We start from the raw sequence: 26,987 nt of genomic DNA on the forward strand, positions 1-26,987 counted from the left end.
ATGTGTGGTGTAAACTGAATTAATAGACGCTGTAATTTAAACCAGAATATAATGCTGCCATTTGGCAACATCATTGGCAAAGGAGTAGAGGACGGCGGACTTGGCTGAATGTCGACCTGCAACCTCACTTATAACAGGATCATTCAAAATCTTTGGCTGAAAATGACAACGAGCTGACAGGGCTCCTTTTCAAATAATCACACTTCCATAAGTTTAAATTGGCTTTCAGTCTCCTTTTCATCATCAATTCCGCTGCTGGTATCGATGTTGCCAGTGGCACAATTGAAAGTTTAAACTTTGTTAAGAGAAGTGGAGCCTGATATCCCTAAAATGTACCTCAGGAATTTAACAGATTACCCGCACTTTTGCTATCACGAACTATAGCCACGAACTTTTAACATCATTAAATAAATAACAACACATCCGTTTAGATTAATTTTCCCGCCAAGGTGAAAGGTGAACGGGAAGTGACGTGCTGTGGGGTAAATAAAAGGCGGGAATAGGAGAGGGTTTTTTCCGCTTCCATATTTTAAACAGAGGGGGTTAGGAAACCCGGGAAATAGCTAGAATAATTTATTGCTTAAATTAATTGTTCTTATTGTTCAGTCTCTACAGGATTATATTATTTGTATATAAGCAGTAAATCCCGAGCGTGGAAGGAGAATTTGAAATGGCGGATCAGGAACCGAGCGCCTCTACGTCCAGTGTCTCAGGCAGCGCCGAGGGGTGAGTGAGTGAGGAGGAAGGGGGTGAGTGAGGGGGCTGAGGCCGGGGCTGCTGTAGCTTTACCCCGGGGCTCGTGCCGGCCCGGGCCCGGGCTGCGCGTGCGCTCACTGTCACCGCATTCCATTTGTGTGGTTTTTTGCTACAATTGGTAAGAGCCCAGAGCGCGAGAGTGTAGAGTCCCCGAATGAGGAGGAGGAGGAGGGCTGCAAACACAGCGCTTCTTCCTGCTGCAATCTCCCCATGAGTGAGTGTGTGTGCGCTCCTTAAGTTTCAGTGGAGATGTCTGCGACCTCTTTTGTCTGTCTTTTTTTTTTGAAATGACCAGCAGGAACGCTGTCCGTTTGCTTTCTTTATTTTTTGCTGACTGCTGTGTAACCCCTTTTCACTTACGCATGGAAGCTTGGTGTTTCTGCCAGCCTGTACTTCAGTGGCATGAGTGTTCGAACTATTTGATCTCGTACGCGAGTTTAAATCTTCAACACTTAATATTCTTTTGCGTGAGCTTTCTTAAATCTTCCAGGGGACCTGAAGTCAGTTGTTTTTTTGTTGTTTGCCTTTATAGTTAGTGAAGTTTATTCAGCCTATCAGAGTTCACTCTTCTGGAACACTAACTCAGCTATCACCATATCCTATCGTAGCTCTAGTTATCCGATTGGTAGATTGTTTTTAAGTGTACCTCTCGTGTAAATAGATTATTCTTATTCTAGACTTATTTCTCTCTTTGGTCTTTTTTTAAAGGAAATTTTCTGGAGGTGGGTGATGTTGACAAGGCTGCGTTTATTGACTGCCTGGTTCCCCTGTGAAGTAGTGATGGCGGCCTTGAACTATTGCCATGGAGTTCCTAGAATAATTGACTAGAAAATTTTACATTATTGATTGCAGTTCCTGGACTGACATGGTCCAGATCTGTACAGAGTGATTTGGAAGCGATTGTGTTTCCACAGCATTTTGCTGTAGTTCTTGAAAGTTCTAGAAGTTGGAGATGTACTTTGAAGCAATTGGTTTATTTAACATATAGAGAAGGCCAATGTTGGTTGTAGATTTTGCCTTTTTGGGTGGCTTGAATATGTATCCTGGGGTCTTGGGAGTTGCACAAGAAGTTTAATTGCAGGGCCTACAGCAGCTGGTGAGAACCAACATGAGGAAAAATCTACATAACTTTGTCCTCACTGTGTCACAGATGTATCTGTCCATGAAAATGTTGGTAGGAGTGAGCACCCTACAGTCCATGAAACGAAGTCCTGTCTTTGCACTGAGTGCATTGTCCATCGTGTTGTGTGACACTTACTGCCATGCTAAATGGGATGGATTCAGAATGAATCTAGCACCTCAAAACTGGGCATCTGAGGCACTGTGGGCTATCAGCAGAATTGTGTGCAACCACAATCTAACCTCAGTCTGGTATATTCCTTGCCAAACCATTACCAACGAGCCAGGGGACCCAACCTGCATCAGTGAGGTATATAGGAAAACATGTCAGGAGCAGAAAAATAAGATGCTAAACTAGCGAAGCTACAGTACAAGACTATATTTATTTAAACAATAGAACCAGGGTCAGAGCTCTGTCCTGCTATATCTAGTCCTGAATGGTGGTGGGCTATTAAACAACTAATCGGAGGAAGCTGCGCAAATATCCCACCCTCAATGATGGGGGGGCCCAACACATCAGTGCAAAAGACGAGGCTGAGCAATTTGTAACCGTCTTCAGCCAGTGAGCTTCCTTCTGAGGTCCCCATCATTACATATGCCAGGCTTCAGCCAATTTGATTCACTCCATGCGATAGCAAGGAACAGCTGGATGCAGCAAAGGCTATGGCCCTGACAGCATTACTGCTGTAGTACTAAAGACCTGTGCTCCAGAACTAGCTGTGCCCCTAGCTAAGCTGTTCCAGTACACCTATGACACCTGACAATGTGGAAAATTGCCCAGCTATGTTCTGCCCACAAAAAGCAGGACAAATCTGGTCAATTATTGCCACCAGTCTACTTTAAATCATCAGCAAAGTGTTGGAAGGTGACCTCAACATTGCTATCAAATGATACCTACACAACTCTCAGACATTTCTTCTTAGCTCCCTCTGAACCATGACCCCATCACTGAACATCAAGCCATTGTTTCCAGGACTGTCACTGACATTTCCTCTGGTGATATTCCTCCCACAACTCTATTTCAGTACATCAATGACTGTGTTGGTGCCACTTTGTGCTCTTGTCTGGACCTGGAAAATTTTATCCTTTTTTTTTTTGCTTCCAATTTCCACCCCTTTCTCACTTTTACTTGGTCCATCTCCAGCACTTCCCTTCCTTGACCTCTCTGTTTCAATTTCTAGTGATAGACTGTTCAGCAATATTCATTATAAGCCCACCGATTCCTACAGCTCCTCACACCCTGCTTCTTGTAAGGACGCCATCACATTCTACTAGTTCCTCTGCCTCCATCGCATCTGTTCTGATGGTGCTACCATCCAAAATGGCGCTTCTGACATGTCTTCCTTCTTCCTGAACCAAGGGTTCCCCCTGATTGTGGTTGACAGACCCCTCAACCATGTCTGATCCATCTCCCACACCTCTACCTTCACCTCTTCCCCTCCCTCCCACAACAATGATAGGGCCTTGTCCTTACTTGCTTCAGTGCAGAGGGACCTAGGTGTCCTCGTGCATGAATCGCTGAAAGCTAGTATGCAGGTAATAAGGAAGGCAAATGGAATTTTAGCATTTATTGCTAAAGGAATAAGAGTATAAAAATAGGGAAGTGTTGTTGCAACTGTACAAGGCATTGGTGAGACTGCACTTGAAGTACTGTGCACAGTTTTGGTCTCCTTGAGGAAGGATGTAGTTACATTGGGAGTTGGTTCAGAGGAGGTTCACTAGATTGATTCCAGAGATGTGGAGCTTGTCTTATGAGAAGAGATTGCGCAGTTTAGGTCTATACTCGCTAGAGTTTAGAAGGATGAGAGGAGATCTACTTGAGGTATATAAGATGCTAAAGGGGATAGACAAAGTAGATGTGGGGCAGATGTTTCCCCTTCTGGGGCATTCTAGAATGAGAGGTCATAGCTTTAGGCTAAGGGGTGGTAGATTTAAATCAGATGAGGAGGAATTACTTCTCTCAAAGGGTCGTGAACCTGTGGAATTCACTACCTGAGTGCAGTGGATGCCGGGACACTGAATAAATTTGAGGGGATAGATTTTTAATTAGTAACAGGCTGAAAGGCTATGGGGAGAGGGCGGGAAATTGGAGTTGAGGCCGAAATGAGATCAGCCACGATCGTATTGAATGGCTGAATTGCCTACTCCTGCTCCTAGTTCTTATGTCACCCCACCAGCCTCTGCATTCAAAGGACCATCCTCTACCATTTCCACCAACTTCAGCATGATGCCACCACAAACACATCTTCCCCTCCCCCATCGTAATTCTGTAGGGACAATTCCCTCCATGATACCCTGGTCCACTCCTTCATCACCCCCTACTCCTCATCCTCTTCCCACAGCACCTTCTCATGCAATTACAGAAGGTGCAACACCTTCCCCTTTACCTCCTCACTGTCCAAGGCCCCAAATACCCCTTTCAGGTGAACCCCAATGCAAACTGGAGGAACAGCAACTCATCTTCCAACTAGGCACTTTACAGCCTTTTGAATTAACGTCACCACTCCCTTTCTCTTGTGTCCATGACATCTTTGTCAATTTCTTGTGAGCTCCCACCTATCCTGACCTCTATTTTGCTCCACACCCTCTTAAACTGTATGAAATCCATCACATTTTTATCCCTCTAGTTCTAAAGAGTCATTCAGACTCAAATGTTATCCATATTTCTCTCTCCACAGATGCTGCCAGACCTGCTGAGTTTTTCCAGCAATTTCTGCTTTTATTTCAGATTTCCAGCATCTGCAGTATTTTGATGTTCAGTTTCAGTTCTGCCAGAACCACTTGGCTCCATGCTTCATTACAGCCTTAGTCCAAACATGGACAAAAGAGCCGAATGCCTGAGATGAAGCAAGAGTGATTGCCCTTTACATCAAGGCAGCTTTTGATGGTGGCATTATGAAGCCCAGTAAAATTGGTGTCGTTGGGAATCTGTGTCAGGGAGGGTGTGAGGAGTTCTAATGATTGGAGTCGTACCTAGCACAAAGATGGTTCTGATTGTTGAAGGCTAGTCATGGCCATGGGACATCATTGCAGGAGTTCCACAGGGCAGTGTCAATGACCCTCCCTCCATCATAAGGTCAGAAGTGAGGATGTTCTCTGTGCAATGGTCAGTTCCATTTGCAACTCCTCAGGTAATGAAGCTGTTTGTCCCTACATGCAGTAAGACCTGGACAACACTGGACATGGGTTGGTAGGTGGCAGTAACATTTGTTTCATACAAGTGCCAAACTTTTGACCACCTATCCATGACATTCAATGGCATTACCGTTGCTGAATCCCCCATCATCAACATCCTGAGGGTTACCATTGACAAGAAACTGAACTGGACCAGTCATATAGATACTGTGTCCACAAGAACAGGTCAGAGGTTTAAAGTTCTATGGTAAGTGACTCTCACCTGCTGACTCCCCAAATCCTGTCCATGCTCCCCAAGGCATAAGACACGTGTTTGATGCAATATTCTCCACTTGCCTGGATGAGTGCTGCTCCAACAACACAAGAAGCTTGAAACCATCCAAGACTAAGCAGCCCACTTGTTTAGCACCCCATCCACAAACATTGACTCCTTCCACCACCACTGATGCATACTGCAGTAATATGTATCACTTACCAGATACAATGCAGGAACTTGGCAAGGCTTCTTTGACAGCATCTCCCAGACAAGGGACTTCTACTTCCTAGAAGGACAAGGGCTGCAGATGCATGAGAACACCACCTGCAATTCCCCTGCAAGTTAGATTTGGAAATAGTTCACTGTCCTTCATCACTAGGTAACAATTCTGGGACTCCCTACCTAACAGTATCTTCACCACACAGATGATAACCATTCAGATGACTGTAACCTTTAATTGTCCATTCCCCAGTCACCCATATAATGCTGGTTTGTTCGTGTCACCCATATCCTGTGAATAGATATTTTTAAAATTATTACAATATCTCTGGTTGCTATAACTGGCACAAGGTCATGGGTGTTATGGTTCACTGTCAATTAACTAACTGCTTTATACAAATCGTCATTCCTTAAATCCAGCCAGGACAAACCAGTGCATGATACAAGTGCAATGACTGGTGATCCAGCCTACAGTGATCACAGTGCCATTAACTTTAGTTTGGACACTTCTGCTAGACATGATCTTTTTAATCCTTTGACCACAATTGAATTATTTAGTTGAGATCATGACTTTCCCCTACAAATCTAGCTAATATCTATTTAATGAACTACTGTATGATCCCTGTTTTGGTTCCTGGGATGAGGGGATTGGTCTGAGGAAAGATTGAGTAGACTAGGCTGATATTCCTGGAGAGGTGATCTCGAGGGGTTCAACAGAGTAGATGCTGATAGTCTAGCTGCTAATTACCCAATGGAATAAATGCTGTTCAGGCCAGTGAGATCTTCTATGTATGCTTGAACTGCTGTATCTGGTGGGGATTGGTTAAACTTGTATCACTCAATTTTACACTCCCTCAGTACTTTGAGATAGCATAGATTACCTGCTTCAGTCTGTAACAGAGCTTGAATCCACAGCCAGGTGAGATGAGTGTAATCGCTGTCTGAATGTATCAATGTTGCCAACTTTAGTATTTTCCCTTTTTAATGTTTTTAAACTTGTAGCTAAATGTTTGTTTGAGGTCTGGCATTTGATTTGACCTGCAGTTTCTTGCCCTCACCATTCTGACCAAGATGTGAGCAGGTTGATGGTTGCAGGTGTCTTATTGGGTTATTGGTGCTTTGTGATCCAGATGGTTCTTGCTGGCAATGAAGGGCTGAGCTTCATTCTTCATGCTAGAAGTGATTAGCTGCAGAAAGCACTTTATACATAAATGTGCTAAAAGGGATGGAACTTATAAAGAAGTTGCAATGTGCTGCTGGTTTTGGTACTAGATTAGAGACTCAGATGTAGTGAGTTCAAATCCCAATAGTTGTATGTTTTCTAACTAATAAGATGACTAGACTTTTTTAGTTGCTGCCCCAGTCTGGCCTACAGCTCTAGCCCCACACTGGTTGATTCTTGTGGCTGTCTGTCTGCAGTAGCCTCACCGGCAACATCACACCCTAAGAATTCGCAGGAAGTTTAATTCTTAACTTCATGGAATAAATTGGATGATCAAGTTTAACGATTAGCTCTCTACTGTATATTTCTCATTGGAGAATGTGGGACATTCTCATCAATTTTGAAGATGAACGATAGCATCAAAGCGATACATAAAACCTCTTGGTTAAGTTCATTTGGGTAGAATTATGCTTGCTGCACAAAGACAGCCAGGTACTAAACAGGGCATTAAAAACTTCTGAATGGGAATTGGTTCATTAAACAATTGAAAATGTCCCTTTTAAGTTTTTTTTTTAACTAAATAATGAGCAAGATTTCTGGTTCAAAATTATAGGTTATTTCCCCATTAAGGGGGAAATGTTGAACATGGATAATGCAACGTCCATTTTGTGCATGGAATTCAGATACTTTAATCAGAACTGAAACCCAGCTGCTTAAGTTGTCAGCATCTTTCTTGGCCTTTTCCGAATTTTATTTGAAGTTTTGATATCTGGGAATTGCTCCAGATGATTTTTGCTGTTTTTATAATGGCCTCTACTAATGGGTCATGGTTCATCCTGTAGTAATTAGGTTGATTTAGATTGTCAGCTTAATGATGCCACTGTTGTCATAATTGGTTTTTGACACATGTGCAGCTGCTTTGCAATAAAGGTGATGTGACTTCACTTGGAATCTTGCAAGCATAGTTTAAACTTTAACTTTTATTTAAAAAGTAGATATTTCCCTGTTGAGTGTTTATTTTAATTTTACCACAATTGTGTTAAGCTTTTTAAATTGGGCAATTTTGGTGACAAGCTGGTATGAACTTCCATCACTCATTTATTCATGCAACACTTATTTTAACAGTGCTGATGTTGGTGTTGAAGCCATGAAGCTGCTTGGGACTGGTAAAAGACACATGGTAATGGAAGATTTTGTAGCAGCTGTCAATGCCTTTCAAGATGCATGCAGGCTATTGTAAGTATTTTACTATGGGCTATTGGATATTATGAAGTTTGTAGAAGAGAAATGCCTGATATCATTTGGCCTGAAAATGGTCATGTTTAGAAGTTGATATGGTGGGGGAAGAGTTCATTTATAGAAGTTTCAATTTTAAAAAGGTAACCTACATGTATGGCTTGATGTGGAATGTTGAATTTTTCACTCAGACATTTCTCTTATTTCAGTAGTATGGTTCATACAGATTGGTACTGCTGTCTGTCATGATTGCATTACACATACAAAACCATGACATTTTCCCCTTTTTTTTTAAAGGAGCGCAACACATGGAGAAGTGGCAGAAGAATGTGGAGAAGCCTACTTCTGCTATGGAAAAGCCCTTCTGGAGTTGGCAAGGTTAGTTTATAAATCAGATGAGCAACAATAGACAAGCTAAAGTAAATAATAGAAGATTTAAAACAGAAGCTTGTCCCACACTTCCAACCTTGCAGCCAATTGTGACATGAAATTTCTTAATATCTTAAATCTTAACTAATGGTAGATGAACCCAGATGTTTTACCCAGTAAGTTTCGAAGTAGATTGCACTCTCCCATTTTCTCCCAGCCAAATCTATGCAACCCCAAGTACTTGTTTACTTTTTCAAAAATCCTTTTTTTTTGTCCAAGTACTCACCACTGATCTTTGTAGATTTTAGGCATTTATGCCCTTTTTTTTAAAAAGTGTTAACTCTTGATTAACAGGACAGTTTGGTACCTGCCATTTGTATCTTGTTCTGTACTATAATTGTGTATGTTTGCTAGTAAGAAATTAGTTCACTAAAACTTGACTTGCAAACCAGATATTTTTTATAATAGTTAATTGACCTGGTGCTGTTGCAAACGGTACATGTAGCTTTGGGTTGAGGGGATATGAAGGAGCAGGATACCCATCGTAATGTGTTATCTTCCAGAATGGAGCGTGGTGTTCTTGGCAATGCTCTTCAAGGAGTTCCTGAAGATGATGATGAAGAAATGGCAGCAGCAGATGAAGACTCCAAAGTAGAAAATGTAGCAGGGAATGTAGATGGTAAGTGTCTTCTATTTTGCTTAAAGAATAGCTTCATGTTAGTATTTAACCTAGTTTTTAATTACAGAGCATCTGTAGTCCTACATCTAGCTATTTTCTTTAACCATTTTGGGAGGAATGTTTTCTTTCAAGCAAAAATTAAGTCAAGATGCTTGCCTATTTATGCAGATGGCAACGCCACAAAACTTGCAAGCATATACAAACTTGTAAACATCTATTACGGAGAAAGTTCTGAAGGAGAGTATCTCTCTCCACTTGGAGAGGCACGGTTTATTCAGGGATAGTCAGCATGGCTTTGTCAGAGGGAGGTCATGCCTAACAAATTTGATTTAATTTTTTGAGGAGGTGACCAGGTGTGTAGATGAGGGTAGTGCAGTTGATGTAGTTTATATGGATTTCAGCAAAGCCTTTGACAAGGTCCCACGTGGGAGACTTATAAAGAAGGCAAATGCACATGGGATACAGGGTAATTTGATAAGGTGGATTTAAAATTGGCTTAGTTGCAGGAGGCAGAGGGTGATGACAGAAGGATGCTTTAGTGACTGGAAGCCAGTGGCGTACCACAGGGATCTGTGCTGGGTCCCCTATTATTTGTCATTTATATAAATGACATAGATGACTATGTGGGGGGTAGGATTAGTAAGTTTGCGGATGACACAAAGATTGGCCGGGTGGTTAACAGTGAGGTTGAGTGTCTTGGGCTACAGGAAGATATAGATGGGATGGTCAAATGGGCAGATAAGTGGCAGATGGAATTTAACCCTGAAAAGTGTGAGGTGATACACTTTGGAAGGAGTAATTTGACAAGGAAGTATTCAATGAACGGCATGGAAGTTCCGAGGAACAAAGGGACCTTGGCGTGTGTGTCCACAGACCTCTGAAGGCGGAGGGGCATGTTAGTGGGGTGGTGAAAAAGGCATATGGGACACTTGCCTTTATGAATCGAGGCATAGATTACAAAAGTAGGGAGGTCATGTTGGAGTTGTATAGAACCCTAGTGAGGCCACAGCTAGAGTACAGTGTGCAGTTCTGGTCACCACATTATAGGAAGGATGTGATTGCACTGGAGGGGGTGCAGAGGAGATTCACCAGGATGTTGCCTGGGATGAAACATTTAAGTTATGAAGAGAGGTTGGATAGACTTGGGTTGTTTTCATTGGAGCAGAGAAGGCTGAGGGGCGACCTGATCAAGGTGTACAAGATTGAGGGGCATGGACAGAGTGGATAGGGAGCAGCTGTTCCCCTTAGTTTAAGGGTCAGTCACAAGGGGGCATAAGTTCAAGGTGAGGGGCAGGAGGTTTAGGGGGGATGTGAGGAAAATCATTTTTACCCAGAGGGTGGTGACAATCTGGAATGCGCTGCCTGGGAGGGTGGTGGAGGTCGGTTGCCTCATCTTTTTAAAAAGTACCAGGATGAGCACTTGGCATGTCATAATGTTTAAGGCTATGGACCAAGTGCTGGTAAATGTGATTTGGTAGGTAGGTCAGGTGTTTCTCACGTGTCGGTGCAGACTCGATGGGCCGAAGGACCTCTTCTGCTCTGTGATACTTGGGTGATCTAGTTTAGATAATGAGTGATCTCAGTATATTGTTCTCTTGATCTCAATTCCAAAGTGGTTGACTGAGAATTGACTTTTGTGTACTGGCAAATTTGCCATTAACGTGATGGTCTTTATCATTATAGACACAAGTAAATATTGGCTTGTACATACATTCCTTTAAATTCCCTACAGACACATCACATTCACAATTTTTTTTATATGCTGGGAGTCGATATATAGTATGTGTGTATTTCTATGGCCATTGTCAAGTATAAAATTTAGTTCAAGTATAAATTTAATTCAAGTAGTTTGGTTATCTTTTTAAACTAAGTAAAGGCTGATTTTTATTCCTCTGTAGGAGGAGATATTGTGTATACTTTCTTTATTGTTTTCTCTCTAACCCCCATAGTTGCTATTGGTATTCTGGCTTACTGGTGGAATGTTTCTCAAGAAATTGAGAAATGTTGCATATGGTTCAGAATGAAAATTCTAATTCCAGTTTTTAAAAATAAGTTCTGACCTGAGTTGGTGAGCAGGTGTTTCGAATCTTGCAGCCAATGGGTGCAGAATGGCCTAAGAATTTGACCAAAATGGGGACAAGGGAATGGAATTAATAAGATTGATTTACCAGTGGCTGCCTTAATCTGCACTGTTGACTAAACTTGAATTTCTAAATTCTACTTAATGCTACTTTTCCTTGAAAGCTTTCAATTGTGACTATATCCAGACTTATCAGCCAGCATCGGCAACTCCAATTTTATGCATTTCTTTTTCCTTGATGTGTATAGAAAAAGAGAGGGAGGAATTGAGGGAACAGGTGTACGCCGCACTAGCTGAAGAAAGTGATAAGCCAGCTGAAGATGTTGCACCAGCCGAAGAAATTTCTGCTGATGGGGATGTAGTTCTTGAAAAAACAGGAAGTCTTACTGAGACTCCAAGTAAAGAAGGAAAAGTAACCTCTCCTACAGGAGATACTACTCAGAATGAAACACTGACCAAAGTAGAATCATCAGTTGACCAGGATGATGATGTAAATGATCCAATGGATGAAGTAGTAGATTGCCATCCAGGGAATGATCTTATCCAGAAAGAGAAGGAGCATGTGAGCATTCCAGAAGATGTAAAGGACCACCTTGAGGCTAAGAGCAATAATGGTGAAGAAGTGGCCGTAAAAGATTTCCCCATGATGGGGGATGCTGGGGAGAAGGTAACTATTGATGAAGCAGTGGAAGTTGTTGACAAAATCAAACTGCAGGAAAAAGTAGCTCCTCCTTTGCAAGATTCTCTGGGGGATCAGGATGATGAATCAAATGCAGAAGAGGAACCAGCACAAAAGAAGTTGAAAGGTGATGAAAGTGAGGAAAATGGCAAAGCAGCAAATGAAAACAAAATCACAGTTGAGAAGATAGAGGATGGGGTGGCTGGTTCTGAAGAACACATGGAAGAGGGTGAAGGTATAAACTCAAGGACAGGTGTTAAGACTTACAAGTTTGGTTCAGTGGTTGGGGATAATCACTAAAATCACAATTGTCTCTGCTTACAAGCATTAACCTTTCCATATCTGTCTATCTAATTAGACTTCATAAACACTTGGTAAATCTGTCCACTTACTACTATAAAGAGCACAAAAATTAGAAAATTGGTTTTTTTGTAAACTTGCACAATCTGCTGGGGATAAACTATCTTATGAGTTTCATACTTTGTCACTAACTACTGAGGATAAAATTCTCCTCTGGTTGCATGGTGTTTTTAAAATGTAGGGCAATAATTTTGATACTTCTGTGTTGAGGTGCTCAGGAATAAACTTGGTTATTTGAATAATGCAAAATAATCCCAAACAGTTTCAACTTCACATTAATGATTGAAGGCCAAATTCAGGCTCTGAAATAGAGACTCCCTCCTCCAGAAAGACTTGTTCTTTATTCTGCTATTAGTGGTCTCGGGTTTGGGCTATGTTTACACTGGTTATAGTGTTGACTTGTAATGCAATTGTATTGCACACCCCCATCAGGAAAAGTAGACTAACTGGAAAGCTTTGGTACTAGGATTATTGGATAGCTGTCTTCACAGGTTTCACTCAACTAACCATTAACCTGGTAGCTTGAAAACCTCTGCAGGACAAAGTGAATATTTCCCATTTTAAATTGCCAACCAGTGACTGGTACCTTTAGAAAATTGGGTGCAGATCCAGAAATTGAGTTGTGGTATTTCCAGTAACTCTGGCTGTGGTGAAAGGAGACAGGGGGGCAGTGGTAATGTCACCTGAACTAGTAATTCAGAAGCTCAGGCTAATGGGGGCATGAGTTCAAATCCCACCAATGGCAGCTGGTAGAATTTAATTTCACTTAATAAATCTGGAATTGGAAGCTGATCTGGTGGACCATGAAACTATCATTGCCAATAATTCGGTAATTAGCATGCTCACTCTTAGACCATAAAATTATGGTTGGAAAAGTTGGTGAGGATTGTTGAGATGAAGGCACACTTGAGCACAGTAGAACAACCTTTTTATCTGGTGTAACCTGTTTATATTCCCTTTACATTCTCTACAAGCTACCCATTTTAGCTCTGTAACTAATGTATCAATGTTTTACATCTATCTTTCCAGATGATTCCGGTGCTTTAGATGCAAGTGGTGATGATGATGATGAAGCTGAAGAAAAGGTGGGTTATCTATTTTCAATCTTGTCTTCAAAGACCAGCCTGGGTTTGAACTGGAGATTTAAAATGCAAACTCTTCATTGCAGGATGCTGAAAGTGAGGAAGTTGACAACTTGCAGCTGGCCTGGGAAATGCTTGAATTGGCGAAAGTGATCTTCAAAAGGCAAGTCCTCCATAAACCAAGATATTGCCAATTGTTATGGTTAATAGGAACAGAGTAAGGCATTGAATTGTTTAATATGATCAAAAACAGAAAATGCTGGAAAAACCCAGCAGGTCTGGCAGCATCTCTGTTTCCCTCTCCACAGTTAAAGTTTCGATTCAGTATGACTCTTAAGTCATACAAACTTGAAACGTTAACTCTGTTTCTCTCTCCATAGATGCTGTCAGACCTAAGTTTTCCCAGCATTTTCTGTTTTTATTTCAGATTTCCAGCAGCCACAATATTTTGCTTTTATATTATTGTTTAATTTTTGTTAAAATTAAATATGTTGACCAATTCTCTATCTCACAAGCTCAACTCCTTTTGCTCAATCTTTCAGGCAAGAAAGCAAAGAAGTACAACTCTGTGCAGCACAGGCTTATCTGAAACTGGGAGAAATTGGAATAGAATCTGGTAAGCTGTAAAGACTACGTTCTTTAACAGGTTCAGCTGTACTGTAGAACTGTTAATATTTTTGCTCTGTCTTGTGCCTCAAACTTGTCTTGGGATTATCAACAATAGATAAACTGAACAGAGTTTGGCCCATGTGGTATTGATGTGTAAAGTAAGTGACTGCAGACTAATGCAAGCTTTTTCTATTCCAGAAAACTACATACAGGCTATTGAAGATTTCAGGGAGTGTCTGAACATTCAGGAAAACCACCTCGAGCCTCATAACCGACTGCTGGCAGAGACCCATTATCAATTAGGGCTGGCTTACAGTTTTAACAATCAATATGATTTCTCTCTGAAGCACTTCAAGGAGTCCTTTAGTGTCATAGAGAAAAGGTTAGGTAAGGAGATCCAAGCTTTGGTTTGTAAACTGTAAAACTTTATGCCTGCTTTTCTTCTGGGGCGGATAACACTTGCAGCACCAACACTGATTATTTATGGTCTGGCTAGACTGGTGAATATAACATGCTAGCTTCCATATCTTTTTCCAGATAAGATGAACTATGTACTGTAGCTTTGCAAATGAACCCCATTGGATTCACTAATAGCCTGTATTTGACATTTAGTAGGGCTGGGGCAAGAAGACTGAGCAGTGCATGCATCAAGAATGCATCGAACAAGCCAGCAAAAAATGGGGGCTTTTGTCCAGATTTGTGTTCCATTTTGAAGGATGAATGAAGCAATATGCACTAAATGTTACCAGAGTTGAGAAACACGTTCCACTTTGGAATTTAGATCATTTTTTAAAAATTACCCTTTGGCGTTCAAGGGAGTGGGGGTAATATAAGCATGGATTGCAGATTGGTTTACAGAGAAAACCAGAATAGGAATAAACTTCTCATTTTTGAGATGACAGGACATAACTAGTGGAATGGCATAGGAGTGGGGCTTTAGTGTGCATACCAATGACTTGGATGAGTGGAAAAAATGTAATATGTCCAAGTTTGCCTCCTGGAAAAGCAAACTGCAAGGGGGATGTAGTGGGATCTTTAGGTTAAGTGTGCAAGAAGATGGTAGGTGGAGTATAATGTGGGAAGTATGTAATCTACTTTAGGAGGAAGAATTTTTTAAAATTAGTAAATCTTGGTATTTGGATGAATTTGGGAGTTTTTGTACTTAATTTTGATTAAATATGCAATCACAGGTAATTAAGATGGTAAATGGTATGTTATCCTTTATTTCAAGAGGTTGCAGTATAAGTACAAAGAAATCTTGCTACAATTATGATAGTACTCTCTAGGTGTGGTCTAAAAGTCCTTTGTACCGTTTTCATCTCCCTGCCTGAGTAGAGATGAAGGTTTGCTAGATTGATTCCTGGGATGAGAGGATTGTCCTGAGGGGACCAATTGAGTAGAATGGGCCTACATCCTTGAGTTAAGAAGTGATCTTGTTGCACTGTATAAAATTCTTGGTCTTGACAAGTTAGATGCCAATAGGCTGTTTCTCCCCCAGGCTAGAAAGCATAAAACTTGGTATCGTAGCCTCAGCATAAATGGTCAGCCATTTAGGACTGAGATGAGGAGAAATTTCTTTACTCAGATGTGAATCTTTTGAATTCTCTATCCTGGAGGGTGGTGGATGCTCAGTCATTGAGTATATTCAAGACTGACATAAATAGTTTATTTTTTGATTATAGAGGGTTGGGAAAGTGAGGTTTATGTAAAAGTTCAACCTTGATTGTATTGAATGGCAGAACAGGCTCAATGAGCGTAAAGCCTAATCCTATTCCTATTTCTTATGGAAGTAAACTTTTTTTTATGGCTGCTCTAAGCTTCCAGTCATTTTGTAAGCTTGCTAGGGGGGAGGGGGGGGTGGGTGGGCTGTTGGATTTGCGGTTACTAATTTGTACTGTATCTGCAGCTATGTTAACGGAGAGGATTGAGAAAACAGAAGAGAAAGGCAAATCTCCAGCAAAAGACACTGATGCTGTTTCTGAAGATAAGCGGGAGGTTGAGGAACTTAAAGAATTGTTGCCAGAGATAAAAGCAAAAATTGAGGATGCAGAAGAATGCAAAGATGATGGAAGAGCAACTAAAGCCCTTCAGGAAACATTGGTAGGTGCACATTGAATAGGAAATGCATTGATTGGTCGGGACTAGACAACTGGCTGCTCGGTTGAACGACTTGAAACTTGTGAAAAATGTGCCTATAAATGGGGGCCAATGAGAGGATATGGTTGCACAAACAGAAATTTATGCAAAGTAAAATAATGGTGCAACTGTTGGTTTCTTTGTAGCATTATTCATATTCTCGCTCTATCTGTTGCATACATAACAAACTGGTCATTTGACCCGAAGAGTCTGTGCTGGTGTTTATACTCCAATAGTCTCCTCCCATTCCAGCTACTTATTTTATGGCCTTTACTATATCTTTCTATCACCTTTTCTCTCAGCACCTATGCAATTTACCTCAACTGCTTTCTGTGGTAGTAAGTTTCACTCAGTAAATTTCTCAATTACTTTTGCATTTACCTGCCAGTGGAAGCATTCTCTCCATGTCTACCCTGTTTGATGCATTTGTCATTTGAAAGACCTCTATCGAATCCCCTATGGCTTATTTCTAAAGAAAAGTTCCCAACCTCTTCATCTTTCCCAATAACTGTAATATTACGATTGTACCATACCTGTAAATCTCTTTTCCATTTACACCAGTGTTTGTTTTTTAATAGGGCACCAGAGCTTTGCACGTTAGTTTTAATGCACCTTTATCAGGCCACAAGTTTAACATAGCTTTTTTAACTAAAAATATAAAAGTTAACAAAGCATTTGCAGTTGCTCTGCAAAAATGCCATGCTGCTTTTAATGATTTGTTTGCCTGTATCCTTATTCCTTCACTCTTCTTACCCATTTTCTTCTAAATGTGTAGATCATTTGAAATTTTTCATAGCCAAGTGCAGTGCATCACCTTGCATTAACTCATTTGCCATTGCACTCTTAATACAGTATTAGCTTATCCCTTCTTCAGTACTAGCCTGCCCTCCCCCTCCCCCAGCTGGTTTGGTATCTAGGCATTCATTGTGAATGAATTACTATACTTTCTTTCTTCCCACATCAGCGTAGATCGCCTGCCTTTTCAGGATTTGAAACACAAATTCTAGCAAGCAGTGCATCAGCTGTAAGTATTTGTGAAATTTGCCTCAGTGCTTTTTGAATTCCAGTGATTTGCCTGAAAGAGGCTGTGGATGTGATTTTATTCCTAACTCTCTCTATTGTTCTGAATTATAGATGCAGGCTGGAAAAGTAACAGATGAAGCTTCTACCTCTAGTTCAAACTGTGTATCTAACATCTCTCATTTAGTAAGGAAAAAGGTAAGTTTTTTCATTAAATGGGTTTGTTCCTTCCTATCCAGTGAGAATAGGGTGGCCATGCAGTCACAGTGGGGGGGAGAAAAATCAACTTTAACAAGGTTTTCTATTTTAGCTCAAGTGGCCTGAGACACGTGTCTTGGGCAGCTGCCTCTAATTTGCTAATTTGAGTGTCTGTGTGTCCTTGGGACTCGATTTATGTTTTACTGTCCTATTGCACAGGATACCCTGTTCACTAAAAGCTGGCAGGGAAGATGAGGAGGTCCTCTTTATTCCTGCTGTCTCAGACTACCACTTTCCCAGAATTTAACCATTAGCATTGAATGGAATTCTGCTGACTGTGAATCGAATGCCTTTGTGACTTGAACATCCTGCATTATATTCCATGATTACATTTTGCTGGCCACATGTGATGCAGGAAATTTTGACAGTGCGACAAATGTAAGAAGGAAATAGTTGACTGCTCTGACTTTGAATTCGGGCTTCAACATGGATAAGCATTGTTGGAATATTGATGTACACATTATGCTATAGTGTAAAAAGTATTTAAACTTTTATAGTCTTCATTGCAGAGGAAACCAGAAGACAGTGAGAGGGATAATAAAGAGCCTAAGAAAGCAAAGCAGGAGGAGTCTGCTGTGAATGGTGGGTGTGGGGATACTGCCCATGATAGAAATGGAGTTCCTGAGAAAATGGAAGTAAGTTCCTTGTTATTATCCCCATAGAGATCGATAACTTTTTAAAAATAAATTTGTACTTTCATTGGTGAATGGATCACATGACAAGATTTCAAATTTTAAGACTTTTTTACTGTAACAAACTAAAAGCAACATTGACTAAACACTTTCAGTGGGCAACTTGTATACGAAACTCCAGGAAAGTTCCCCCATTAATTTTTAAAACCTCAAAATCCCCCTCCAATGGCATACTTTTACTCTGCTCCTTAAGTGGACACTTCATTCTCCAGGAACCAGTCAAAAGCTATTCTTAGCTCCCTATCTCTGCCCTTTCCCAGATAGAAAACTTCTAATCCCCAAACAGTGAGGGTCACCCTGGAGATTGTTCCCTCTAAGCAAAGCCAGACCCCTCACGTGCTCTCTTGCACACAGCTTATCTCCATGGTATTATCATCTTTCAATGAATCACATAAGTCTTTTATCCAGGTAGAAATGCTGATTCCATGTATAACCCTTTATAAAACCTGACTTTCCTAACTTCCTTAAGAAACTTGGAGACTTAACAGCCTACTTGCCATCACCACAGCTGCTCTGGTCAAGTGTGTACAGGTATCAATATTTTGAACCTCCTTGGTAAGGAAACCACCCCCCCCCCCCCCCCCCCCCCCGCCCACCAAAAACCTTTATCAAAACAAGCCATCCACACTTGTTATCAAGCAAAATTCAGAACAGGTCATGTTATTACCTTTATTCCATCCTAAATTAAAGAGACACTCCCAAAACACATACTTACAAACATCATATTTGTAACAATTATAACCTGCTTAATGTTTCCTTTATGTAACTATTACTACTTAGAGTTTAAGGATTAGATCATTGTAGAACACCACCAGTTGCAATTTAGGATGTAATAGACGTTTCTTTTAGTACGATTGCTACCAATATGTTGTACAAGCTAGATTTTCATCTAGTTTAAAAAGTACTTGCATGTGTTTATATAGTTTATGCTGAAATGCTAGGCAAGTCCAGCAGCATCTGAGAGGAGAAACAATTGACCTGTTGAGTATTTCCAGCACTGTTATTTCAGATTTCCAGCATCTGCGGTATTTTGCTTGTATATAATTGCTTGTTTTATGAAATGGACATAATACATGAAAAAATGTGTAATTGCTGATGTGAAGAACCTTCCCCTGGCCTGTAGTGTGGATTTGAATAGATACTGGTCACTGCACAAGTGAGAGCTAGTGAAAATCAACTTTTTATTTTAAAGAGCATAAGATATTATGGATTTTAACACGAACTGTTTGGAATAGGATCTGCTATGCACAATTACTGAATTAGCAATAGGCTACAGTGTTGTAAATGGGCCAAATCATTATTTTGCCTATTTTTTTATATTAGATGTAAGAAACCTTCATGATTGGTTTCTGAATCTTGTACAAAATCTTAACCAGTTTTTTTTTCCTTCTTTCCAGTCAGAAGAAACTGTTTCTCCGAAGAAGTCTGAGCCAGAAGCTCAGTGCTAGTTAATAGATGTCCGGATGGCTGGCAATATTTTGCCACATACTGGACTTTTTTGTACATAATGTATTTTTTGATTGGCTTTTTTGAACTGTTTTTGTAACACTGTGGAAAAATTCAATAAAGATGTAATTTGCAAACATGAGTCTTGGCGTATTCAGCAGCTTTGCGCACACTCCCTTTTGGGTTAAGGGACTAAATTCTTGTGTATAATGAGAATTGTTTCAGGATTCTGCAACACCTTGATAGTTAGATCTTGTACACAATGCAGGTCACCTTACTGGTGTGCTTTCTGCTTTTTTTACACGTGCAGTAAATAGCTAATCTTTAATTTGATAGTTCTATTAAACTGTTTCAGTAAATCCATGGCACTAGGTTGTAAGCTTTTCAGTTGAAGCTGGTGGTCTTGTTTCATTTTGGAGTTTGCTTTGTGTTCCTCCTTTCCCCTGTTTATTTGTTTTGTAGTCAAATGATGCAAGGCACCTTGTACTTTACCAGGGTATCCATCTGGCATTGAGTGTTGCTTGCATGATACTGCAAAATGCTTTTGAGCCCAGGTAAAGTTTGGCCTTGGGACTGATAGATGGGATGGTAGAATGACTTGACACATTCAAGCACACTTCCAGTTTGTGCAGCTAAATCTTGCATTTCATTTTGTAGTCATTGCCAAGAAAAGGCTGTTTTGTGTAGATCCTCTGGATCAATCTGACTTTGGCAATTTAAATATATTAGAATTGATTCAGAATATGCAAAACGGAATGACCTGAAATTCTGTCTGTATGTCTACTTTGCCTATATGTCAACTTAGGTTTCACAGCTACTTTTATATTTTGACACTATCCTTGTATGAATTAAGTGGGATGGATGCACCTGTGGCTGTTCTATTGCTGTTTCCGTAGGCCTTGGCATCAATTTGACCCATAGCTCAGCCTCAAACTATACATTCTACTAACCCTGATGATCAGTTATTTCCAGCTAATCTTTCTTGTCTCTACCCTTACTTCATCCTATCACTACTGATAACCTATTTAAAACCCAGGTGATTGCACCCTACCCTGCACTAAGTACCATATGCCTCAACTTTCCAAACCATTAAATGTAAAATCCTTGTGCAAAACTTCCAGCCGCTCTGCAGCCCTCTAATACCAACCTCTTTGAACCTCTGACTTTTTAATTAGTTTTGCTTCCCCCCCGCCCCCCCACACCCATTTGCCCCATGTTGGTCTTATCCTATAGATGTGATGGTTTTTCTTTGAAAAATGTATTTTTTTTGAATAATGTTTTCTGTTCTGAGGCCTCATCATATTAAGCTGAATGCATCAAATTAGGCAAGGCTGCCTTTATTGCTGACTACTTGTGCTTCTAATCCTTGAAGCACAGATTCTGTTGTCTTGGTATGAATCCAGGTCTTTGTGGACTGGCAAGGTGGCAAAGAGTTGTCATCAACAAAGTAACACTAGCTGTTGAGTTGAAAAATAAAGTAATATGAAGTGAAACTAATAAGCCTACAATGCTCAACATACAGCTTCACCTTTTTACATGTGACATGTACTGTGTAAAATTGGTACATTCTACAACTGTATCTTAATCTGTTACTGGCATAAATAAGTCATGTTGTTTTGTTTGGTAGTATGGACAGGTGGTCTGTTTTGACTTGAATTGTGCTAGAATGGGAGGTTGGTAACCATAGTTAACTTTCCTTCCACTGTTTGTACTGCTAAACATAATGCCCAGGTCCTAATGAAGTTTCATAATGTGACTGAGGGCAGGATTCTCTTGTGCATGGGATAGCATCAATGTGGAGGTGACCAGATTTTCATCTGTGGGCGAAGAGGGAGGCAAGAAAAATTGTGGAGCTGGATGTGAGCTGTTTTTATGGTGGAGACGGTATGAAGTCTGAAGCTTAGCTCAGGGTCAAGCACTATCCTGAAATTGTCAGTATTCTGGTTACGCTTAAGGCAGTTGCCACAGATTTATGGAACCAGAATTTCAGTTGAAAGGGAAAGAAAAATCGCAGGAATTGTAAATGGAACTTGCTGCATTTGGGACAAATGGTCCATGTGCAAGAAGCAGTCCCTTTTAAGATCTATGAATGTATGGTTGTGATCTTAAACGGATTGCACATTAAAGGGATTTTCTGCAGTGTTGGACCTGGGAGGTACCCCAGATGATGTTCTGGGGGACACCCTGCCCCTGCTTCTCTTTTCCCATGCCCCTTCTTCCCACCCCCACCTTCCCTGTGGCTGGGACCTTTAAACTTACTTTTTATGGTGGCCAGTGTTTTTTTTTTAAAAGTAGGTGTGGCTTCCTTTCCCCTGACTCAGCTGCCTGGGCCTAAAGGCCTCAGGAACTGCTGCATTGCACTTTTGAGGTCCAAATCAGAAGGTTGGGCAAGAAATGTTCAGCTGCATTTTAGTGTAAGTCAGAGTGGAGTGGCAATCTGACTGCCACTCCTCAGATGTCCTGATGATTTTCCTCCCAAGATTTCAGTGTCCTGGAAGTTGATTGTCAATGCTTGGAGACTCCAGGTAAATCCTGGAGGGACGGCAACTAAAAGCCATGAGTTCCTCCCAATTGGGTTGGAATTTACAACTCTTAAAACCCTAGTGAAACAGGGCTCTGCCATGGCTCTTTAACTGATTAATGAATGGCATTAACATCCCAATGCTGGGTTTCCCAATCAGTCAGGGGGCAGGTGGAATGATATGTCAAATTCATTAAAGGAAGGATTTCTAATTAAAGGGACCACAGCATGTGCCAGAAAGGCTCAACTGGATGTGGATTCTTGAGGTGCCAGCAACCACAAAAATGGAGAGAAGACTTGGGACACTCAAGTGGAGACCCTACTATGACTTCTGAGGGACTGCAACACACCGATCTTTCCCAAGGATGAGAGGAAGCGGCCAGCCTCCCAAACCAAGCAGATGTGGATGAAAGTGACAGAAGTTGTCAGTAGAAGTGTAATCACTCCAGCCTAGGGACAGTGCACCAAGAGGATCCAGGATCTCAGGAAGGCAGGAAAGGTGAGTGGGGTAACACTTTCAGGTGCCAATCCCCACATTGACTTTCCTGACATTCTCCTGTACAGTGCACTCAGGACAACACCTTGCAGCTCCAATCCTATTTTACTATCCAGGCACCTCACATCTTCACCTGAACAGCTGACACCCTCACTCATCCTACCCTCACACCTGTGCCTCACAGTCAACCTCCAGCCTCCAAATGTTGTCAATCCCTTCTCTCCCCACAATCCATTACAAACACACTCTCATCTCTCTGCCTCTCTCCAAAATTGCGTACTCTCTTACACTACAAGGAAAGAAAGCAGAGATTGGAGGAATGGGTGGTCCTCCATTGACAGGCACCTTGTTGAGAACTGGCAATGCATATTGAATTGATCCACTGGGAAAGGGGTCTCATTCCAGGAGGCTGCAGGTGTCAGCAATGATCTGTTGTGAAAACCAGGGTGCTCACATGTCGAGAGACCCTGTATTGGAGGTTTTGACTCCTTGCATCTGGAGCTGGATCTGGATCTGTCTCTAAGCCCTCAGCTCTGTCAAGTGGTATGTGGCTGAGGTGATGCCAGCTGGTGCTGCTGCTGGTCCTCCAGTTCACCAGAGGTGGAAGGTAGAGCTCCATATACTGCTCCTGTAACCAGATGAAGGCTGACAGGCAGGAAGTGCTGCTCAAGGTGGACAATGTGAGAGGCAAACTGACTTCCAAGAAGTCAGCAATCACCTGTAAAGCAGTAAGCGCATTGTCCAAAGAAGTGCTGTTGGCAGCAGCCGCTCATCTGGCTATGGCAGAGGTTCTTCACTTTTTTATTCAGCAAAGCTGGGAAGGCTTTGAAGAAACCATTGCTGTGTACTCGCCTGGTAGACCCCTGGCGAGTTGATGATGGTTTGGGAAATAAATACACTAGCTGTTTGGTTGATTATAACAGCAATTATTGACATATAGGTCACTTACTTACCCAACAGCAATGAGGGTTTTGCAGCTGACCTGCAAACTGCCCAGGTGAAACCTGGAAATGAAGGAGATTAACACCCCACATATATCTAAAGTCACCTCCCCATGCCTGTTTAAAAACAAAATCTCCACCCACCCCCCCATCCAAGTTTTTAAGGTGAGAAATGGAAAATATGACTCAATTGCATAATGGTACTTAAATGACTTCGGAAAATGAAATGTCTAATGCAGACTTATCTAACTGATGGCCTGTGGGCCAAATTCTGGCCTGTAACCCCTCCCTACCTGGCCTGCCAAATATGGTTGGATGTAAAAAGACTTAGGATCACTTCACAGCACTTTTCAAATCGAACAGCAGAAAATGCAGGGAGAAAGCAGCTTGTGATTGGATGTGCAGCAAACAGTGGGAAAGTCTGCCAGTCTAACTCCCCGTCTCGGGTTTCTCATTCACCCTCATCCCCACGCACCAACACACACTCTCACAGTGAATGAGGGTCAGTGAGTGAGCAGCCTGAAACTCTAGTGAGCCTGACATACACACCCTCTTGCACTCAAATGGTCATCTTTATTTATTACTCCTTTTTTTAAAAATGATCAATCTATTGTTTTGACATTTTTCTTTTCATACCTTAGCTTTTTTAAAAAAAAAAATCTTGTTTAATGCTGTGACAAAACATATCTTTCTGAAATTTGCTCATTTGAGTGAGGAAAAGATTGAAAGGCTAGACAAGCCAAGACTACTGGATAAGTTTGCCTGTGCAAAACTATTTGGTTTCTCCTCTTCGACACCCCCCCACCCCTCCCCCACAAAAACACCATGACTTTGTTTGAAACTTCAGTACAAATAGAAATCAGCTACATAGGATCAGCTGTTTATAGGATGGACGTTGCCATCTCTTTGAACGTCCGTTCACAAGTTTTGCCATGGGCAGGGGCTCAGGAAAAGTTAGAGGGTTTGGGCCACTTAGCCTCTTTCTGTATTATTCAATGGGTTTTATGGAAGATTTCCTGAACTGCACTTGATGTTTGGTACAAGGAATGACAGTAAAATATCTTGGTGCATCACCTCAACAAACAACAAGAAATGGACTGTCACTTTATGTTTAGCAGCATTCTACAATTTACATACCTCTCTGAATCTAAGTGACAGGTGCTTTTTAAAATCTTCTATAGTTTTGCCAGCAGGAATCAGCTGCCTGAGTAGCATGTTACTAGGTTCTGCTTTGTACAATTCAATGAGTTCAGACGGTAAGTATGATTGATTAACATCCTATAAGAAATAGAAATCATAAAAATTAGAATCCATTCAATGACACTATATACTTAAATTGTGCTGTTGTGTATAGACCTATGTTTGTACCCACAATATCCACATGAATCCCTGAACTCAGCGCATTGAGAAGGCATTGAGAAAGTTTCAGAAGACAGGATATATTGATGTGAGCTGATCAGCAGTGACTAGACAAAAAGGGTAGATGGAGTTAAGATACAGATCAGCTACAATTTAATTGAATGGCAGCTATAGGCTTAAGGGAATTGGCCTATGCCAATGTAGAACAAAAGCTTGATATCCAGTCATTGTGAGCTTTGTTTAAACACTTGTGATGGAGTCATTATCTACACTGTTTGCAGGGCAGGTACTGCAACAACATACAAAGGCATAGCATCAAAACAATTTCTTTCTCTTTGACACATCTACAAGAATACCACATTTTGAATGTTCCCTGCTGGGGAGGGGGCAAAAGGATGAAATAATTTTCTGTAGTAGTCTCTGCTTACTAATTCAGAATATGTTACTAGTTCTTCTTCCCTTCTTCCGTCAGCAATGCGAACAAACACTGATGCACCTTTCACTTGGAGAATCTATTAGGAAAATATATTTAAAGGATTGCATTTCAAAGTCACATTTAAAAAGTAACAGCAAAACTTTGTTTTATTAATTGCAAATGATACTTACAGTATTCCTACGAACCAGATCACCTAGAACATTCTGACAATCTTCTTTTGCCAAAGCAGCCAAGACATCCTGCACGCAGGAAAATAGTCAAAGCGCATTAATCTTGGGATGTTTTAACCTATTTAGTTAGTGGGGTAGAAATTCATCTAGGACAGCAGTCTAAGACTGGTGAGATCACTTTGCTTGCCCCAATTGATATTCAAATCCATTGCAGTTGATAGAATTGAATATTAGGTAGGGTGTATAATGGGTGGCCAATGCTCATTTTGCATTACTGGCCACAAAGAAATTTTACCCCAGTGCAGTTTATGCTAAATAGGTCAAACTTATGTGCCAAGTTGCACAGCTGTTTAGTGAGCAATGTTTCTAGAGTGGCCATTTTGGGCTGGCGTCTCCAAACATTCCTACATAGTGGTTGAAGAAAAGGAGTCTCTCAGCTGGGAGGTCCTGTGTTCTGACCTTCATTTGGAATCTGGTATTGGGTTGGTGCTTGTACACATGGCCTTGCCATTATGGACAGCTCTTTCACGGTTCAAGCAGGAATCCAGCTTTTACTGGATTCTTGCTGGCTTTCTGGTTCCTTTTTATATCCAAATCATGCCAGTGGGAATGATCACACCCATTGGAAAATAAAGTCGTATAAACCATAAAATAGGCCTAATATAGACTATTTTAACTGAAATGTTCTCTACACTTAATTTTTTATTATTTTGCTATCAAATTTGTAAAACAAAATCAACGTCTGGACTTCTGTGCTTTTTAAGATGAGGATGGAATACTTCTTTATATTTTATATTTCAGTATCAAACATTCGTGTATAGCAGTAATTCAGGACGTGCAAATAAAAGTTTGGGTTTTGAGAATTATCTGATTGGAGAGGGTAACCCTATTTCAAAGCAGGGCCCCAAAATTTGGTCAATGACAGTAGTCATACTGGCCCTATTCCAGTAACGTTAACACTATGTTAGTGTTCCCCATAGTTATGGTCTGAAAAGACTTAGAAATGCTGCTAGCTAATGTTTAGATCGGTCTTCCTAAGAAACCTAATCAGTGGGAAGGCCTGTACTTTTCCCAGTGGTCATTCCTCTGTGGGAACTCATGGTTTGCTCACAGTGGTGCAAGTGCCTTATGAAGACAAGCAAATTAACTGACCCCACCCAGTTCGTGGATACTCCATCAGGGATCAAGGCTGGAAGTCAAGAGTGTTTTCTCTGGAGCAAGGCCAAGGATTTTAATAGAGGATATTTCTGATTGTGTAAAGATATTTCATACCTGCGTGGGAGCTCCTTGGTACAGTGGTAACTGATAAATCGCAGTGTTACAGTACCCTTTAGAAAACACCTGTAAAGCAGTCCAGGCCTGATCCTTCAGATCGTAAGTAAGTGTACCTGCCTCCAATGAGGAGACAGCAACTTCATGAAGATGGACAATCACAGTGAGGTACTCATGATAAACTCTTCTTGGGAATGACTGCAGATTTTAAAGAAATTATGAAGAAAAATAAGGTTCTCGCAGCTTAATATAACAATAGAATGGTGAAGTTACTGTCTTCTTTCTAGGAGTATCCTACTAATCCGTGTTTCTGAAGACAAAGCTGGAAACCAATTCCCCAGTCTCCACTAGTGCCTCTTTATAGCCAGCTACTGCAAGGTGTGCAAATCATCCTGGATTAATTAATTGATCCTTTGGTTTTTTACCCCTCTCTGCTGTGCAAAAGCCTTTGACTTCTGCTTGTTGTCTTTCAACAGCAGCACAGCTGAGATCAGAATTT

At 41.0% G+C, this 26,987-nt stretch overlaps 1 protein-coding gene across 1 annotated transcript; it reads left to right on the forward strand.

Moving 5' to 3' along the window:
• Window positions 1–523: 523 nt before the first annotated feature.
• nasp (nuclear autoantigenic sperm protein (histone-binding)) lies at window positions 524–19,430 on the forward strand. The gene is made up of 14 exons (XM_078561036.1): window positions 524–726; window positions 7,773–7,883; window positions 8,181–8,261; window positions 8,816–8,931; window positions 11,260–11,925; window positions 13,080–13,135; window positions 13,219–13,295; window positions 13,675–13,748; window positions 13,940–14,128; window positions 15,648–15,841; window positions 16,842–16,901; window positions 17,012–17,095; window positions 17,653–17,790; window positions 19,245–19,430. Exons 1-14 carry the CDS (start codon window positions 671–673, stop codon window positions 19,293–19,295), a joined length of 1,953 nt encoding a protein of 650 aa, XP_078417162.1. The 5' UTR covers window positions 524–670; the 3' UTR covers window positions 19,296–19,430.
• Window positions 19,431–26,987: the final 7,557 nt, after the last annotated feature.

Source organism: Cetorhinus maximus, chromosome 17 (assembly GCF_964194155.1).
Source record: "Cetorhinus maximus chromosome 17, sCetMax3.hap1.1, whole genome shotgun sequence".
NCBI lineage: Eukaryota > Metazoa > Chordata > Chondrichthyes > Lamniformes > Cetorhinidae > Cetorhinus > Cetorhinus maximus.